Here is an 18,162-nt window from a genome sequence, read left to right on the forward strand (position 1 = left end):
CTATGAGACATACCGATACCATATCTATTTTCACTACATTTTGTGCAACACTCTTGTATGACGAAGTAGGGCATTCATTTACAAAACAACAAAACATAGGCCTACAAAATATGGACATATTAGGTTTCTGCATGCCTGGCAGCTATGATACAATACAAAAGTATCCAAAAAGGAATGATGGACTTCTATGTTGCACGTGTACTCACTGCGGTAGTGGAAGACCAGCTGTTGTAGGCTGGTGAACTGTGTGTACTCACTGCGGTAGTGGAAGACTAGCTGTTGTATAGGCTGGTGAACTGTGTGTACTCACTGCGGTAGTGGAAGACTAGCTGTTGTAGGCTGGTGAACTGTGTGTACTCACTGCGGTAGTGGAAGACTAGCTGACTGTTGTAGGCTGGTGAACTGCGTGTACTCACTGCGGTAGTGGAAGACTAGCTGTTGTAGGCTGGTGAACTGTGTGTACTCACTGCGGTAGTGGAAGACTAGCTGTTGTAGGCTGGTGAACTGCGTGCGAGAGGTGATGTAGAAACCGCCACTATCCAGCTTCCGGATCTTGTAATGTTTAACGTTGAGACCTTTGGTGTTGTCATAATCCAACACGGACAGGCAGTACGCTCCTGTGAGGCAAACACACAAAGACAACGGCTCCTCTGTAATCCTCATTTTAAAGTCTTCTTGAAATACAAGATGCAAGATACAGTATGTCTCGTCAGTAGGGTTGGGATCCTTAAGGGTTTCAACGATTCTGGTTCCTTAAAGGAGAATTCCATACTAGTTGTTACGTCCCCACCAAAGAGGTCCAGGTGTTATTTTGTGCAAAAGTGCATTATTGGCTATTTCCCCTACCATAAGCCCTCAATGGGGGTTGGGTTTTTGTGCTAATTCGCATATTTCCATAAAGTGTGCCACTTGGGATACTATTTACATTATGAAGAGAGGATATATACAAAATAAATATATTGATTGATTGATAGATTTTTGAGCAATGCAAATAAGCGAATTAGCACAACACCCCATAGCCCCATTCAATTCAATGCAATTCAATGCAATTCATTGAGGGCTTATGGTAGGGGAAATAGCCAATAATGCACTTTTGCACAAAATAACACCTGGACCTCTTTGGTGGGGAAGTAACAACTACAAATAAAGGTAAGAAAGCCTTCTAGTATGGAATTCTCCTTTAATTATTCACTCTTAACAGTCCGATTAATTAGTGGTTCCCTTTAACGATTCCTAGGGGACCCTTGCAGGTCTGTAACTTTACAGTGTACATAAGGAACCAAATGGGCCCTTATTGGTCCATTTGGTTCCATTTGTACCCACCCACCACATTGCACCCACCCACATTTGTACCCAATACATCCCACCCACATTGCAACGGTATGTCAAGCAGCCACTGTTATCCTAACCACTGGGACAATCAAGAGGAGTGACCGTGCACCTCAAAACTAAACACCCATGGTGGACAATCAAGAGGAGTGACCGTGCACCTCAAAACTAAACACCCATGGTGGACAAACTACTAGAGAATAAAGAAAATACATTTTAAAGCCAAATAACACTTTCCCAGCAGATTTACAAAAAATACAAATACACAAACACACAGACAGACAGGATGCTATGTACTAGTGTGTGTAAACGGGACTGTGTGCTTCAAGCCTTTGGGCTGAACCTGTAGTAACCCCACGTGACAACATGCATAGTGGTTTGAACAGCCTGAACTGGAACACTTGTCACATGGTTAATTAACTCTTCTTCTGACATATTATACGCACGCACATGCACACGCACACGCACACACACACACACACACACACACACACACACACACACACACACACACACACACACACACACACCCCGAGGCAAACGTGCCCTACCCCAACAGTTTGCTGCCTGTACTTTTATGAGTGAGTGACATCTTTTAATCCTCCCTGTCTCTTTTTGCAATGCTTGCGTCTTTCTTACACCCTGTCTATTTTCCTTCTCTCCTTTTCTTAATGCCAGAATTTCTCCAAACAGTGGGTTAATTGGAACCCATACCTGTTTCGCAGACTGATTTTTATGCGTCGCAAGTTGAACTTTAAAAAAAAATGTTTCAACGGTCCGATGGCCCGTTGCAGGTTCGTGTACAGATCCCAATGGCCATTGCTGCATGTCACTCCCCATGTCCTGTCAACCTACTATCCTATCAATAACCCCCCCCCCCCCCCCCCCCCTCATTCTGGCCAATCAGAATTTGCATCCTCACCTTCGTCTTCAATGTTTGTGTTTACCCAAACACTCAAAATTGTCCATTCATTGTCAATGGGATATAATGCTTGTGTTAGGACAAAGTATATGCACATAAAGCTGGACATAGGAGGGGCTACCGCGGGGCGCTCTTATCATCGTACATCATCATGATGTAATATGTCTATTCAGACACTATGACGTGAATTCTCCATTCATTGTCAATGGGAATTTAATGTCTGTGTAAGACGAGCTGAATATAGTTGGGGCTAGCGCCCCTCAAAGAACACCCCTCTAACCTCACCCCTATTACGCATGTGTGTGCCTTACGTGCGTGACTGCATGTGCATGTGTGTGTGCCCCCATTTGAAGAACAGAGATTTACAACCAGGGGGGGGGGGGATCCTGCACCCTCCTAGGCTGACCTAGTTCAGTGATTCAACCCCTATCCATTCACAAGCACCGGCCGCTCCGCTGTGGTTACATTCCTTCTCCGCCCCACATTCCCCAAAAAGAAACCCTCCATAGAAGCCATCCACGTCACACAGGGATTTTAAAGTGACGGCAGAGCAACGGAGACAGACGCGCGCGCACAGTCGCGCACAGCTGTGCCTTAATTGGGCCTGGAGAACAAAGCAGTGGAATGCCCGACCCTCATTTAGAATATTGCTCTTGCATCAAAACACTCGAGCCCCTAAAGTTCTGCCTCTTCTGAAAGTACGATCCCAGCAGCATTGCAGAACAAGATGTGAGCTTCCAGGCAGTGGTGGAAAGTAATTAAGTACATTTACTTAAGTACTGTACTACTACTTAAGTAGAATTAAGGCAACTATTGTACTTTTACTCCACTACAATTATTTTACAACTTTAGTTCCTAGTTACTTTGTAGATTTGTATTATTATTACAAAACATACAGTAACCACTTCAGCCCCATACATTGCGGACATTTGAAAATAGCCGATCTGCTATTTTCAAAAGATTATTATACATTTTGATAACTTGAAATGGGACATTCTGCATGAGTACTTTAACTTAACTAAGTACATTTCGAAGCCGATACAGTACATATTGAATTCCAGAGTATTTCTATATTAGAGTATTGTAAGTATTGTAAGTAAAATATGTGAGTACTTTTTCCACCCTGGCTGCTGCCAGCAGGGACCAGCCAGACTGGCTGGGACCAGGGACAAGGGACCAGGGACCAGGGACCAGCCAGACTGGCTGCTGCCAGCAGGGACCAGCAGGGACCAGCAGGGACCAGCAGGGACCAGCCAGACTGCTGCCAGCAGGGACCAGCCAGACTGGCTGCTGCCAGCAGGGACCAGCAGGGACCAGCAGGGACCAGCAGGGACCAGCCAGACTGGCTGCTGCCAGCAGGGACCAGCCAGACTGGCTGCTGCCAGCAGGGACCAGCAGGGACCAGCCAGACTCACTGCTGCCAGCAGGGACCAGCAGGGACCAGCAGGGACCAGCAGGGACCAACCAGACTGGCTGCTGCCAGCAGGGACCAGCAGGGACCAGCCAGACTCACTGCTGCCAGCAGGGACCAGCAGGGACCAGCAGGGACCAGCAGGGACCAGCCAGACTGGCTGCTGCCAGCAGGGACCAGCCAGACTGGCTGCTGCCAGCAGGGACCAGCCAGACTGGCTGCTGCCAGCAGGGACCAGCAGGGACCAGCAGGGACCAGCAGGGACCAGCCAGACTGCTGCCAGCAGGGACCAGCAGGGACCAGCAGGGACCAGCAGGGACCAGCCAGACTGCTGCCAGCAGGGACCAGCAGGGACCAGCCAGACTACTGGCTGCTGCCAGCAGGGACCAGCAGGGACCAGCAGGGACAATCAGGGACCAGCAGGGACCAGCCAGACTACTGGCTGCTGCCAGCAGGGACCAGCAGGGACCAGCAGGGACAAGCAGGGACCATCAGGGACCAGCAGGGACCAGCCAGACTACTGGCTGCTGCCAGCAGGGACCAGCAGGGACCAGCAGGGACCAGCAGGGACCATCAGGGACCAGCAGGGACCAGCCAGACTACTGGCTGCTGCCAGCAGGGACCAGCAGGGACCAGCAGGGACCAGCCAGACTACTGGCTGCTGCCAGCAGGGACCAGCAGGGACCAGCAGGGACCAGCCAGACTACTGGCTGCTGCCAGCAGGGACCAGCAGGGACCAGCAGGGACCAGCCAGACTGGCTGCTGCCAGCAGGGACCAGCAGGGACCAGCAGGGACCAGCCAGACTGGCTGCTGCCAGCAGGGACCAGCAGGGACCAGCAGGGACCAGCCAGACTGCTGCCAGCAGGGACCAGCAGGGACCATCAGGGACCAGCAGGGACCAGCCAGACTACTGGCTGCTGCCAGCAGGGACCAGCAGGGACCATCAGGGACCAGCAGGGACCAGCCAGACTACTGGCTGCTGCCAGCAGGGACCAGCAGGGACCAGCAGGGACCATCAGGGACCAGCAGGGACCAGCCAGACTACTGGCTGCTGCCAGCAGGGACCATCAGGGACCAGCAGGGACCATCAGGGACCAGCAGGGACCAGCCAGACTACTGGCTGCTGCCAGCAGGGACCAGCAGGGACCAGCAGGGACCAGCCAGACTCAAAAGAATGAAGCAAGCTTCCGCCCACATGGCTGGATTTCGGAGCCGACAATTAAAATCAAAACGAGTGAAATCAAAGATTGCAAGTATGTCGCCTCTCCGTGGAACTGCATTCACAACAACGTTACAACCTTTTCATCAAATGCGGGGCGATGCAGTTTGATTACAATCACTAAGAATTTTAAGACATTCGATAATTTCATCCAAGATGGTCATGCAGCAGACCTATTAAATAGGTTGTCCGGTGCAACTAGCATATCAGAACAACTCATTGACACAATCAGACTTCATAGTGAGACAGCACAGTTCGCAGGACCGTCGGAAGTCTCTTTGTTCCCACGGTCCAAGTTCTCACCTTTAGTGGTCTCGCTCTCCCTCACCAAGAAAGTTCCTCGTCTGTTCTGTAGGCTCAGTAGGAGCCTCTCCGAGTCCCGCCGAGTGATCTTCCCAAAATACCACCTGCCGAAGTGGGCCAGAGAGAAGAATATATCAGCGAGGAGCTACCACTGAGCAGCTGAAGCGGTTAGGCGGGAAGAGCTGGTTTTGGCTGGGCTCAAAGGCACCATGTGGCACATCCTAAGATGGCACATGAGAAGAGTAACGGCCAAGCTACTGTAGCTACACCAGGCTTTTCGCGCACAAAACGCGCGCGTTTACCCTAAACGCGTGCGTTGAATTTAGGTCCAGTCCTATTTTAAAAAACGCACGTGCGGGCCGCGCGTTTAGGGTAAACGCGCGAGAAAAGCCTGGTGTAGCTTGGCCGTAAGAGAGAGAGAGAGAACAGGTCTGCAAAGATAATGGGCCAGATTCATCAAGCAATTTACGTTCATATTTTGAGCGTACCGAGATTTCCGACAATTTCTACGTTACGTGTAAAAACAATTAAAAAAAACTAAAAAAGGGGGAAAAAAGTTTTAAAGATGTTGGCCATTAGGCCTATGTCTGGGATGGAAGGTCCACTCCAATCTGCTCAGTTCAAAGCTTGTGGAATGCGTGACTTCGAGGACATTATATTATACACCCACGCCACGCAGCGTCCCCTCCAAAGATGAGATCATGTCGCTGCAGGGCTGCAGGGCTACAGGCTGCAGGGCTGCAGGGCTGCAGGCTGCAGGGCTGCAGGCTGCAGGGCTGCAGGCTGCAGGGCTGCAGGGCTGCAGGCTGCAGGGCTGCAGGCTGCAGGGCTGCAGGGCTGCAGGCTGCCTCATTGGGCTGCAGGACTGCCTCATTGGGCACACCTGTGCTCCCCCTTTGTCGTGGTATTCATTTACAATAGGCTACTGTAGGCTACTGTATATTGAACACAGCATTAACGCCACACATGCATGCCTCGGCAACTCCTGATGTCCCGTGTTAATTAATGGTATGAAAATGTATGTGTTTTACATTATGTTTATCATCAATACATAGTTCAAAGTCAAAGGACAAAATAAAACGTTATTCACTAAACAAAACATAATAGAGTTTTAAGTAACAGATCTACAGGATCACAACACGTCGCAGCGCCACAAATTGTAAGCTTGTAGCTATTTTAGCTGTGGATACAGGTGTGCCTTAAAATGTCCAGTTGCCCATTGCCTTGGGCACAAAGTACAGTATCTACAATGTCTACCTCATACAGGGTAAACATCATCCTACAGTAGAATACTTGTGTATTGTGAATTGACACTACAATGGGGTGTTGCTTTGCAAAACTGCCCGGGGTCCCGGACGGTGACAAAATAAGGGGCTGTGAGAGAAAGAGAGAGGTAATGTACTCTTCTGCTTGAATGGAGTCGGAGGGAGCCACATAGTTGCTGGGGATGTAACCACTCTCTCCTGTCGTCAGGGAGCGAGCCAGCCACCAATCCCCTTCCCTAAAACATAGAGAGGGAGAGAGGGAGGGGGGGAGAGAGAGATAGAGAGAGATAGAGAGAGAGAGATGACAACCTTGATGACGCAAATTGACTGGGACAGCCAGCCATAACATCTTTCGGTTCATTCAGAGGTCTAACAATGTATTGCCCTTTGAGAGACATGATTGATTAGGTTACCCCCAACATACAGTAGTGCTGTGACTGCAACGTGTAACACGACGGGGCTGCAATCATGCCAGAACATTTCATTCTGTACGGCTTGACGAAAAGAACATTTTCAAACACAAGACATCGGTTCCTTATCGTTTGATGGTGAAGCAAGTGTCCCTTACGGGGAAAGGTTAACGATGAACACACCCATCTACAAGTGCAGTAAGTGCAGTAAGTGTAGTAAGTGCAGTAAGTGCACAGTGTGATTCTTTCTGTGAAGAGCAACAGGTTGCCTTTTATAGAGGGTATGCGCGTCATCATCATCAACCGCGGAAGTTCTGCGGGAAGGCCTACTGAGTGGCAAAAGACTACTTTCTGGCCATGACAGCCCAGACATCCACACAGAAACGTTGTATTTGATTGTATTAAACGACGTGAAACAACATTAAACTAACTTTGCCACACACACACACACACACACACACACACACACACACACACACACACACACACACACACACACACACGCACACGCACACACACACTACACACACACACCCCCCAAGTACCTGTGCGACTTTTACTGCATTTTATGAAGTGTTAGTCGTACTAACCTGAAGCTGTACTTTCTCCTAGGAGAAACCATTGAAGCATGAGAAAGAGAGAGATAACAGAGACAGTGGACACATCAAAACACAGCAGAGAGACACATCAAGCCACGCTGCAAAGCAAAGACCAGTGGTTCTCAAAGCAAAGACCAGTGGTTCTCACAGCAGAGACACATCAAGCCACGCTGCAAAGCAAAGACCAGTGGTTCTCAAGCATTTTCATGTCAAGGACCATTTGCACACGGCCCCCTATCTCAGGGGTTCTCAACCCGTGGGTCGCGACCCCTCGGGGGGTCGCCAAATTATTTTGGGGGGGTCCCCAAATTATTTTCAAAAAAAAAAAAAAGATTTTTATTTTTATTTTTTTTCCACAATTTTTCAAAAATAGCAGACCTACAAGCTCGTAGCGCGCCACTCGGTGGCGCGCTATGAGCTTGTAGATCTGCTATTTTTCAATAGCTAAATTATAACAATGCTTAAAACACCAAAAGGGGTTCCCGCCCAAAATGGTTTAAGGTTATTGTAGCAGTCAATTTATATTGGGGGTCGGGAGGGGGCGGGGTGGGGGTCCCGAGATATTGCCAAAGCATTTCCGGGGGTCCCCGGCCAAAAACGTTGAGAACCCCTGCCCTATCTGAATGATTTTGTGCCGGGAACTCCAATAAGAGAACATTTGTGAACACGTGGGCTTGTAGGTCAGGTATTTTCAATTAGGCCAAGTATAAAATAGTAGTTATAAAAGTGTTTAAACTGTATTTTTATGCTATATTAAAGATGGAGTAATTTTTTTACACCCTAAAACATAATAATCAGGTATTATTATTATATAAGGTGGAAGAATTGTTTCAAAAAAAGTGTACAGTATTTGTTAAAATGTCGTTTTTATGTGGACTTGCCAACCAGTTCATTAAGTATGCCTGGTTTGCCTGGTGGGTGGTGATCCACCTGAACTGAAGCGCCACCCACAGCTGTTGTTACTATATATGATAAAGGGGGAGGGGTTAGGGGAGCGGGTGATATTGTGATGTCACTATATCACTGTTAGTTTCATTGGCACGTTTGACTGTCAAGGTTTCACCCTCCAGGAAGAAACCCTAAAAAAGGGAAGACGTTGACTCATTGCACATATAACAACCACACCAAGGGGCCAAATGAAGTACTTTCACCTCATAAACACAAAAATTGAAAAATGTATCTTTGACTAATTTAGCTGGGGACCCCCGAGAGTCCCAGGACCACACATTGAGAACCACTGGCACAGACAGACAGGTAGAGGATCACATTATGCAGCAAAGGGACTGCAGTAGTGCGGCATGTCATATATCAACACAATATCACTGGCACCTTGTCTTGTGTCTGTTGCAGTATTAATCAAAATGTTTCAAAAAGTATTTATTTAAAGACCTGTAAGCCTCGGACAAAGCCAACATCCGAGTTGTCAAATCATGACAAAAAGCAATTGTTTTTGGGCCGAACAGATAATTAGAAAGACGAAAAAATGGCAACACTTTTTTTGTTGTTTTTCTTCTTTCTAATAATTTGTTCGGCCCAAAAAAAATTGTTTATTGTCATGATTTGTCAAGTCGGCTGTTGGCTTTGTCCGAGGCTTTAAAGGTCTTTAAATAAATACTTTTTGAAACGTCTATGGGGAAAAAATGAATGGCGTTTTGAAAGGGGGCGGGACTTCGACGCTCTATAATAGTGAAATAGCTGCTCTACAATGCGTCGCAATAAGCTTATTATCTTATTGAGTTATTGATTCTTTTTTAGAATCATTTAAAACAAACTGTTGTACTCCTATTATAAATGTGACTCTGTTCACACTGCACTACAGGGATCTGAAAGTGAAAGGAGCCAAAGCCACGACGCCGTCAGCCCTCTAAGAGGAACAGAACCCATCATCGGAGTTACATTCTGCTTCTTTCTACTCATGACGTAGAGAACGAGACACTGCCACACTAACCCGCTCATGCTCTTACTCTGTGTGTGTGTGTGTGTGTGTGTGTGTGTGTGTGTGTGTGTGTGTGTGTGTGTGTGTGTGTGTGCACGCGTGTGCGTGCACGTGCACGTGCATGTGCGTCTGTGTGTGTGCGTGATACACAAAAAATAAGAAGTCGTTTGACTAACAATTAGGGAAAGATTCAGGTTTAGGGGTTAGGGTTGGATTAGACATTTTTAGGGCCCTATTTTGCGCCACCCTTTACTCCTTATCCCTAAACCTATTTCCCATGTTAAAATAGTTCAACTAGACGATCTACATCGACACGTTGTGAGCTTGTAGATCGGCTATTTGAACTATTTTAAAAGGTTTTTCAAAATAGTTACAAATAACAAAGTCATGGACTGAAAATAGCACATAATAAGCTCACAATGTGTCACACTGTGATGCATTGTGAGAAATTAAATGTCATTCATAAAATCGGCATCCTAAAACGATGTCCTCACAACTATATAGTAACACAGTGTGTGAGTGTCCGTGGGTGTGTGTGCGTGTAAACTCATTCAGCTCAACAAGCGTGTGTGCATGGCTGTGAACATGCATCTATGAAATTGCTCATTTAGATTCATCTGCCAGCTAGATGATTACTCTATCTGCATCTGCGCCTGTGAGTGTATTTGTGAGGTGTGTGTGTGTGTGTGTGTGTGTGTGTGTGTCTAGGGCATTCACTTCTAGTCATTTTTACTAGTTGACTAGTTGACTAGTTGTCTAGTTTACTAGTCGACTATTATGTAAAAAAAAAAAAAAAATTAAAAAATTAACCTTTTTTTTCCTTTTTTTTGAAAATAAATATTTGTACATTGAAAAACTGTGTACATGGTGACTATAACTATAATCTACCTGATCTTGAGGCCTACAAAATCGGGGGAAAAAAAAAAAGAAATGTATTTATTTTTTATCAACTAGTCAACTAGTACCAACAAGGTCGACTAGTGGATTTACTAGTCGACTAGTAAACTAGTCGACTAGTTGCTTAATGCCCTACGTGTGTGTGTGTGTGTGTGTGTGTGTGTGTGTGTGTGTGTCACCGTCTCCACACCATAGCGCAAAACTTTCTTAAGCTGCGCACTTCTTAAGCTGCGCGCAGCTTAAAGCTTGAGTTTTTAGACAGCTGGTGGATGGAAATTAAGCTCCACCTCCGCGGAAGACTTGAGCGGAGGAGAGCGTTTCCGGGAATCTGGCCGTCGCGCAAGTATTCGGCGGAGGTGGAGCTTAATTTCCATCCACCAGCTGTCTAAAAACTCAAGCTTTAAGCTACGCGCAGCCGAGAACGTGCGCAGCTCTTTTGACCGTGTGGCAGCACCTTGTGTGTGTGTGTGTGTGTGTGTGTGTGTGTGTGAACTCGAGCTTGATGTCTGCCATCCACAGAGAGGATTCTTACGTGTTGTTGACAATTTGCAACCGGTCGCCTTTCTTGAAGGTCAAATCCGATGCTGTCCGTGACTCATAGTCATACAGAGCCACAAATGTAGTCACACCTCCTACAAGGAAACAGAGAAACAAATGTAGTCACACCTCCTACAAGGAAACAGAGAAACAAACACTCAAAGGCTGGCTTACGGAACAAAGCTACTTCCCCATAACATGCGCTATTAGCAGTTCAACTGCCACAACAACACCTGGGCAATATATTGATGTTATAATTTCTAATTATCGTGATATGAGACTAGATATCGTCTGGGATTGCGGATATCGTAGCATCGGGATTTGGCATAAGTGTTGTCTTTTCCTGGTCTTAATCACTTAAGCCCTATCTGAGCCGACGCTTTGAGCTTGTAGATCTGCTAATTTTTGCCATTTTTTGAAAGTTGTAAAAGAAACGTAAAAGGAAATAAAATGTAGATTATCGCCAAAATACAATATTATCGTCACAATATCTATATTGAGGAATTTGGTCCAACATAATGTGATATTTGTCCATATTGCCCAGCCCTAACTGAAATACTGGCTACTTCCACTTCACCCATTTTGGGCGGGAACCCCTTTTGGTGTTAGCATTATGTTATGCTTTAGCCATTGAAAAATAGCAGATCTACAAGCTCATAGCGCGCCACCGAGTGGTGCGCTATGAGCTTGTAGGTCTGCTATTTTTGAAAAATCGAAAAAAACGACTGACATAGAAACATAGCTTTTTCAGAAAACTGTCAGGATGTAGAAGACATTTTTAGAATCTGATCTCAGGTCAAAATGGGTTAAAATGTCTCCACTGTACATGCTGTACAGTACGTATAATCATTCACAAGCCAACTTCCACAATATAGACCTTCATAATGGTTTCCTTTATTTAGGGTGGTGAAATCATACGCAGCAGCAGCAGCACTCATGAATGTGTTTGTAAAACAAATGTAACTGCCGCTCCAGTTCTATAACGCAATTGGCAAGAGCCTAATGAGACATATTGACGTTTTACACAGATGGCGTCTGATCAACCATGAAGGACAAAGTCGTCATATCTATGGCTTAACATTTCGTGTGCGAGTGTAGCTTTCCATCTTCAACGTTCTAATGAGCCAGCGAGCTGAAACTGGGAACTCTCCAACCATACATCGATCCACTCACAGGACGCACGGCCGGCTATAAGCCGGAGGACCTGATCGCTCCGCACGGCGCTAAATTAACCTAACCATCTGCCTCGTCTAGACGCATTACAGGCTAATGTCTAATTTCACACTTTTCTAGGTCTGAAAGATGATTTTTTTTCTTTCCATTAGTAGTCACACAGAACAAACCCACTTATCGTTAAGACTATGATGCCCACGATATTATATCATTGCTGTTGGGCAAACTTTTTGGTAAATTGACTCCCTACTTCGTCATTCAACGACCAGACAGTGGCCTTGTGGTTAGAGTGTCCGCCCTGAAACTGGGAGGTCGGGGTTCGATCCCCGGCCGGGTCATACCAAAGACTGTAAAAATGGGACCCAATGCCTCCCTGCTTGGCACTCAGCATCAAAGGGTTGGATTGGGGGTCAAATCTACTAATCAAATGATTCCTGAGCACGGCACACGCTGCAGCTCACCGCTCCAAGAGATGGGTCAAATGTGGAGAACAAATTTAACTGCGGTAACGTGTGTGACACATCGTATGACTTTGACTTTGATTCAACAGTGTCATGCAAAAGTACAGAAAATAGCCAATTCACAATAAATACTACCGGACCTGGTGTAGGACCTCAGTGAACTAAGTGAATTATATTGGGTTTTAGTGATTAAAATGGGGTGCCTTATCTCTCTCTATGCGTGATTGATCACCAACACCTGAATGATTCTTCCCCTATCACAGCCGAGTCTCTCATTCCATTTCCTTTACCCTGAAATTATTCAAATACCCATTCCAATATTCCCATCCCGCTCCGCCAGTGCGTTGCAATGCGTTACCTGCCAGGGGCCCTCTGTTAGGGGACGTGACTGAGCTTGTGTGATCCACCCCTCCAAAGAGAGCCATTTCGGGAGTGTTGGTCGGGGCATGCTGGTGGTGCTGCCCCTGGTGCCCTCGCCTACCGGTCCCCACAGCAGGGCTCCGGTTGGGCGTCTGGGTCTGCTGGGAGGGGCCATGCAGGTGGTGGAGGTGCCCGCTGTCGGAGCCGCTGCCAATGGTGCCGTCTAGGCTCATGGAGCGCTGGCCCGGCTCCTTGGGCTTGCTCTTACCCGCCCCCATCTGCAGACCTGGGGGTGGAGATCGGACAGACAGACAGACAGACAGACAGACAGACAGACAGTAGGTAGACGGACATTATGGAGAACGGGTTCACCATGCACCCTGTTGTGAGCTTAATTAATTATAGATCGGCTATTTCCACTATTTTTGAGGGGCGCTAGCCCCTCCTATATCCAGCTATTAAAACTTCTACACAAACATTAAATTCCCATTGACAATGAATGGATGGAATTTTACGTCAGTGTCTGATGATGTACATGATGATGTACGATGATAAGAGCACCCCTCACTTCACACTGGTGTGATTGTTTTTTTTACATTGCAAGTTATTTGCAATATCTATTCTGCCCTGTGTGTGCATTGCTTCTTTACAGAGCCTAAAAGCCAAACCGAAATGCAATTTGCAATTTGAACCAATGCCCCCCAAAAACACAATGAAAACGGTTAAATCACAATTATTTGTGGGGCAATTCATTGTCAAGTAAAATGTCATGATGGTGACTTGTGAGAGAGCCCTAGTGAATTCATGTGATTCAGTCAGTTAAACTGTGTCCGACTGTAGGAAGGGGAACTTATTGTGATGGTGGCTATTCATTCTCTCCCTGGAAGAAAAGTCCTCTATAGTCGGCCGTTAGCTGTGCAGTCAGTCTTTCAGGTCATCCTTTCCCCCTCCATGCACTCAGAATCAGAATGTAAACATGAACCCTTACAGTTGTATATATATCCAAACGCTGATAGGGTTGCGCCAAGATCCGCTCTGCAGCACTGTTTAATGCAATTTATTTGTGCGTGTTATAAGTATTTTTTGTTGAATTACTGATGACAAAGTCAACAGTAGGAAGTCAACAGTAGGAAACCTGGTAGGTCCGGTCGGTGAGGTAGGAGGAGAACCACTTTAGTGCCGTCCCACCGATGCCTAGATCCGCTAGGGTGTCTAGGAGCAGCTGGTGGTTCACTGTGTCAAATGCTGCTGATAGGTCTAGGAGAATCAGGACTGCAGAGTGGGAAGCAGCCTGGGCAGCATACAGTGCTTCTGTGACTGCCAGCAGGGCAGTTTCTGTGGAGTGGGCCTTTTTGAATCCGGACTGGTTGGGATCCATATATATACATATGTATATCCATAACATAAGGAAGCAGCATGCACGCTAGCAGACAATAAATACACTAGTTCTTTCTTTCAAGCTCGTCACATGAAACTCTATATATACCGTTATATGCATACATCTGTCGCGAGTATTATCAAAACATTTCTTCCGCTAACGTGCATGTTGCTTGCTTATGTTATGGATATACATACTGTTGACTTTGTCATCAGAAATTCAACAAAAAAGACTTATAATACGCGCAAATAAATTGCATTAAACAGTGCTGATGGATTGAAAATGGTGGACCCTGTTGTAAACAAGTGTAATGCTTTATGGTGTCGTCCCACAGTTAACAGTTTTTTGTATGGAGTTGTGCTTGAAATGTACTGTGATTCTGCAAACTGTTAAATACTTCAATCAATCAATCAATCAATCAATCAATCTGCAGGGCGGGTCTTGGCGCAACCCTATCAGCGTTTGGATATACAGGCCCTACAGTTGGCATCTTTACAGAGACACTCTGTAAAGATCCTCACAGGATTGTACTGTGTACGAAACGCGTCCGTTTGTCAGTCTCAGTCAGAGGTAAATAAAATCATGCAAAAGGACATACAATGAGTGCTGGCATTCTTCATCTCTACTTATATCTTCGAGCCTTGCACCTATAAGGATTTTGTTTGAACCTGGAGTGCTGCGGGTTGTCTGTACAGGCAGTACTATTCTCTGTGTACTAGTACTGACTGAGTATCCTTAGCTGGAGCTCTTCCAAAGTTGTTTACAACCGTTTGGAATGCAAATACATCTGGACAGCTAGGGGGGGCACCTTGAAACAGCCACGCCAACACACATGGTTTATAGATTCAAGGTCATGCTGTCTGTTGAGTCAGTCTGCTGTGAATCAATAAAGATCTGCTCAGCAAACGAGGATTCAAAGGGAGGCACAGTGGGAATAAAACAAGCTTACTGAATGTTGCTATACCGCTTCCATCAGTGTATTCCCTGCTTAATACTGTATACTGTACAGTATACTAACAGTAGGTACATATATTTTTCGTAAAAGTTTAACGTTTCATGAATAGCTGATCTACAGGCTCACGACGCATTGCATCGCATCACATGTTGAGCATGTATATATCGACTATTTTAGCAAATTCTTGGAATCATAAAATAGTAAAAAAAATCTGGTGATTAAAACCATAAAATAGTAAAACAAAACATCTGGTGATTAAAACCAGGAAAAGACAACACTTATGGCACATCATGATATTACGATATAGAAAGCCCCATACGATATCTGGTCTCATATAACGTTATCTATAATATCGATATGATGCCCACAAGTACAAATACACCCTTCCTCACTGGAGTAGTAGGCCGTTCCCGGGGCCAGTTGAAACAAAGCCACGGCCACACACGGCTGGTGCTTGTTCCGTTTGTGAATGGTGGCCTTCTCTGTTCCACACAGATTCGATGCGGTCAACATGCGTGTGAGCAGCTGTTCACCCCCCCCTCCTAGAGTGAAGACTCTGACACACATGTCTCTCCCACTCAGTTTTGTTTCACATCCTTATGTGCAACTCGTGCTGTATGTGCGTATGCGTAACGCGTGCTGTATGTGTAATTTCAAGTTAACACACTTGTTTTGACTGTAAAAAGAACATGTAGCGTAGTATACTGGGTGTGGGTGCTCTGTATCAGTGTATCCCAAACAGTGGGTCGGGACCCATTTGTGGCTCGCAAACCTATTTCCGTGGGTTGCAAGCAAATGTCCCTTTTTTAACAAAGATTATTCCAAAACATTTTCAATTTTGAGTGGTGTAAACCACTCCTACGACTGGCTTTGTTAGTTTACGTGTCTGTCTGTCTGTCTGTCTGTTCGTAAAAAATGAGCACGGTTGCTATGGTCACCCAGTTCACACGGGTGTGATTTCATTACGTCAGACATTACGTCAGACCACAGCTGATCAGTCTATATAAGACCTTACACCACTCAGTTCACACGGGTGTGATTTTTTACATTTTCAGGAGAAAAAAACAGTGAAAATAAATAAAGTTCCATAAATGTAAAAAAATAATTGTTAAAATAGCAGCTCTACATGCTCACAATGCGTCACATGGCTATTTTCACAATTAAGCAGTGGCTAAGTGGTTAATTCGTAATGTATTTTTGTAAGTTTGGGTCCCGGGGAGACTTCCAATTGCTCTTTTGGATCTCATGCTGAAACGTTGGGGAACCACTGCTCTACATGCACAGACAACTGTGGCTGAGACGAGTGACTGATGAGTAGAACTGTTATGCAGGTATATGGGGCTCCTTTCAGATAAGGAAAGGCTCCTGCTGAGTGGATGTGTATGGGTGGGCAGATCATTATGTTTATACAGTATGTAAACTGTAGCTCACTGAGAATGTGCCTGTGTGTGTGTGTGTGTGTGTGTGTGTGTGTGTGTGTGTGTGTGTGTGTGTGTGTGTGTGTGTGTGCGCGCGCGCGCACGTGTGCATGCGTGTGTGTGTGTGTGTGTGTGTACGTGTGCGACACGACTTCGAGCTTACATGTATGAACATGCAGGCTTTGATTCACCCCCTGCCAGGTTGTGATAAAAACCCCAGTCGGGGGTTATTAACGTATCCCGCGATGAGGCACCTCTGACTCACACAGAGATGAGCCTAGAGAGTAGAGCCTGTTTGATATATCCGTGTACAAGATATACAAGTCAAATAAAGGCCGATATATATCGGGCAAACCGGCATATCGCCCATTACTTGACTTTTGACTCGGTATCGGCACTTATGCAGCAAAAGTAAATCAAAAATAGATCTACAAAGCTCAGAACGATCGTGAGCGTGAGTAAGATGTTATGGCTTGATTGGTTGAATGAAATCAAGTTCCGTTTTTCGTGTGTATTTTATATTTACTTGTTTGCTTGTTCATTGTCTAATCGTGTCTTAAAACGTGTCGATAATTGCTGAGCTACTCTCCAAAATTTGGGACGCAAAGATCTGCGTCCCGGTCGGGCTCTAGTTAAAAGTATTCCAGGGCAAGACGGGTCAATGCGGGCAGGGCAAAGCGCCCCATTAGGCCAGTCAGCCAGGATATCGTTGCATCGGTAATGGACTTGCATGGGCTTGTCTGGTTGGTATACTGCCCCCAGCTACTGTCTGGAACACAAACACCCTGTTATTTAAGGACAAGGGTTGGGCTGGGGGACGCCAGCCACAGTACAGTATGACTCAACGTGGTCTGGGGGTCTGTGACCAATTCATTCATCCTCATCACACTGAAGGAGACCATCGTGCAGGAAATTGGTAGCAGTAGGAATATTCATTTTGATTTATTATGAGGTAATAATTATGTTTCATATTATGTTATATTTGGTCAATAAGGCATTTTGGTTTGGTTTCATCATGTCTGTAGTTATTTTTGAACCATCGTTTTGTTTTTGTTTTTCAAATGATTTAATATCTTTATTCTTACGTAGGGAATAAATAGCTCTATACAGTAGACTACATGTGTGCGCGGTGCTCTACTGTGTAAGGGCATCATGTGCATCATGCAACAGTGAACTGGATCTTAAATGACATCCACAAAATGGCAAACGTGTACTCGTACGGCAGTGTCCTGTAGTGAAAATAGCTGATCTACAAGCTCACTTGTGGTGGGAGGTTTTATACAACTCATGTAACATCCTTTGGTCTGCTATGTCAGTTATTTCAGCCCGACATCTCTTCAAAGTGCTGTCCATTTGAACTGTTGGCCCGTGGCATGTTGACTGTTGACTGTTGACGGAGCAGTGGGCTTTCTAAAAGTCTTTCTGTTGACGGAGCAGTGGGCTTTCTAAAAGTCTTTCTGTTGACGGAGCAGTGGGCTTTCTAAAGGTCTTGAAGGAGCAGTCTGTTGACGGAGCAGTGGGCTTTCTAAAAGTCTTTCCCCAAGGACTTAAGCAGGGCCTATTAACGCGGACCTTGCTGCCTCACAGC

At 45.8% G+C, this 18,162-nt stretch overlaps 1 protein-coding gene across 2 annotated transcripts in view; it reads right to left on the minus strand.

Moving 5' to 3' along the window:
• The window catches only part of LOC306929165 (proto-oncogene tyrosine-protein kinase Src-like), a 32,066-nt gene that overhangs the window by 7,473 nt on the left and 6,431 nt on the right, over positions 1-18,162 (minus strand). The window contains exons 2-6 of one of the 2 annotated variants that reach the window (XM_079509584.1): positions 12,822-13,109; positions 10,825-10,924; positions 6,588-6,686; positions 5,186-5,289; positions 468-575 (exon numbers count right to left, since the gene is read on the minus strand). In XM_079509584.1, coding sequence (XP_079365710.1) covers positions 468-575; positions 5,186-5,289; positions 6,588-6,686; positions 10,825-10,924; positions 12,822-13,101 — 691 coding nt within the window. In that variant the 5' untranslated portion in view covers positions 13,102-13,109. Of the gene's footprint in view, positions 1-467; positions 618-5,185; positions 5,290-6,587; positions 6,687-10,824; positions 10,925-12,821; positions 13,110-18,162 lie in introns of both variants that reach the window. The other variant, XM_079509583.1, reaches the window with a different exon arrangement.

Source organism: Electrona antarctica (assembly GCF_951216825.1).
Source record: "Electrona antarctica genome assembly, chromosome: 9".
Lineage (NCBI taxonomy): Eukaryota > Metazoa > Chordata > Actinopteri > Myctophiformes > Myctophidae > Electrona > Electrona antarctica.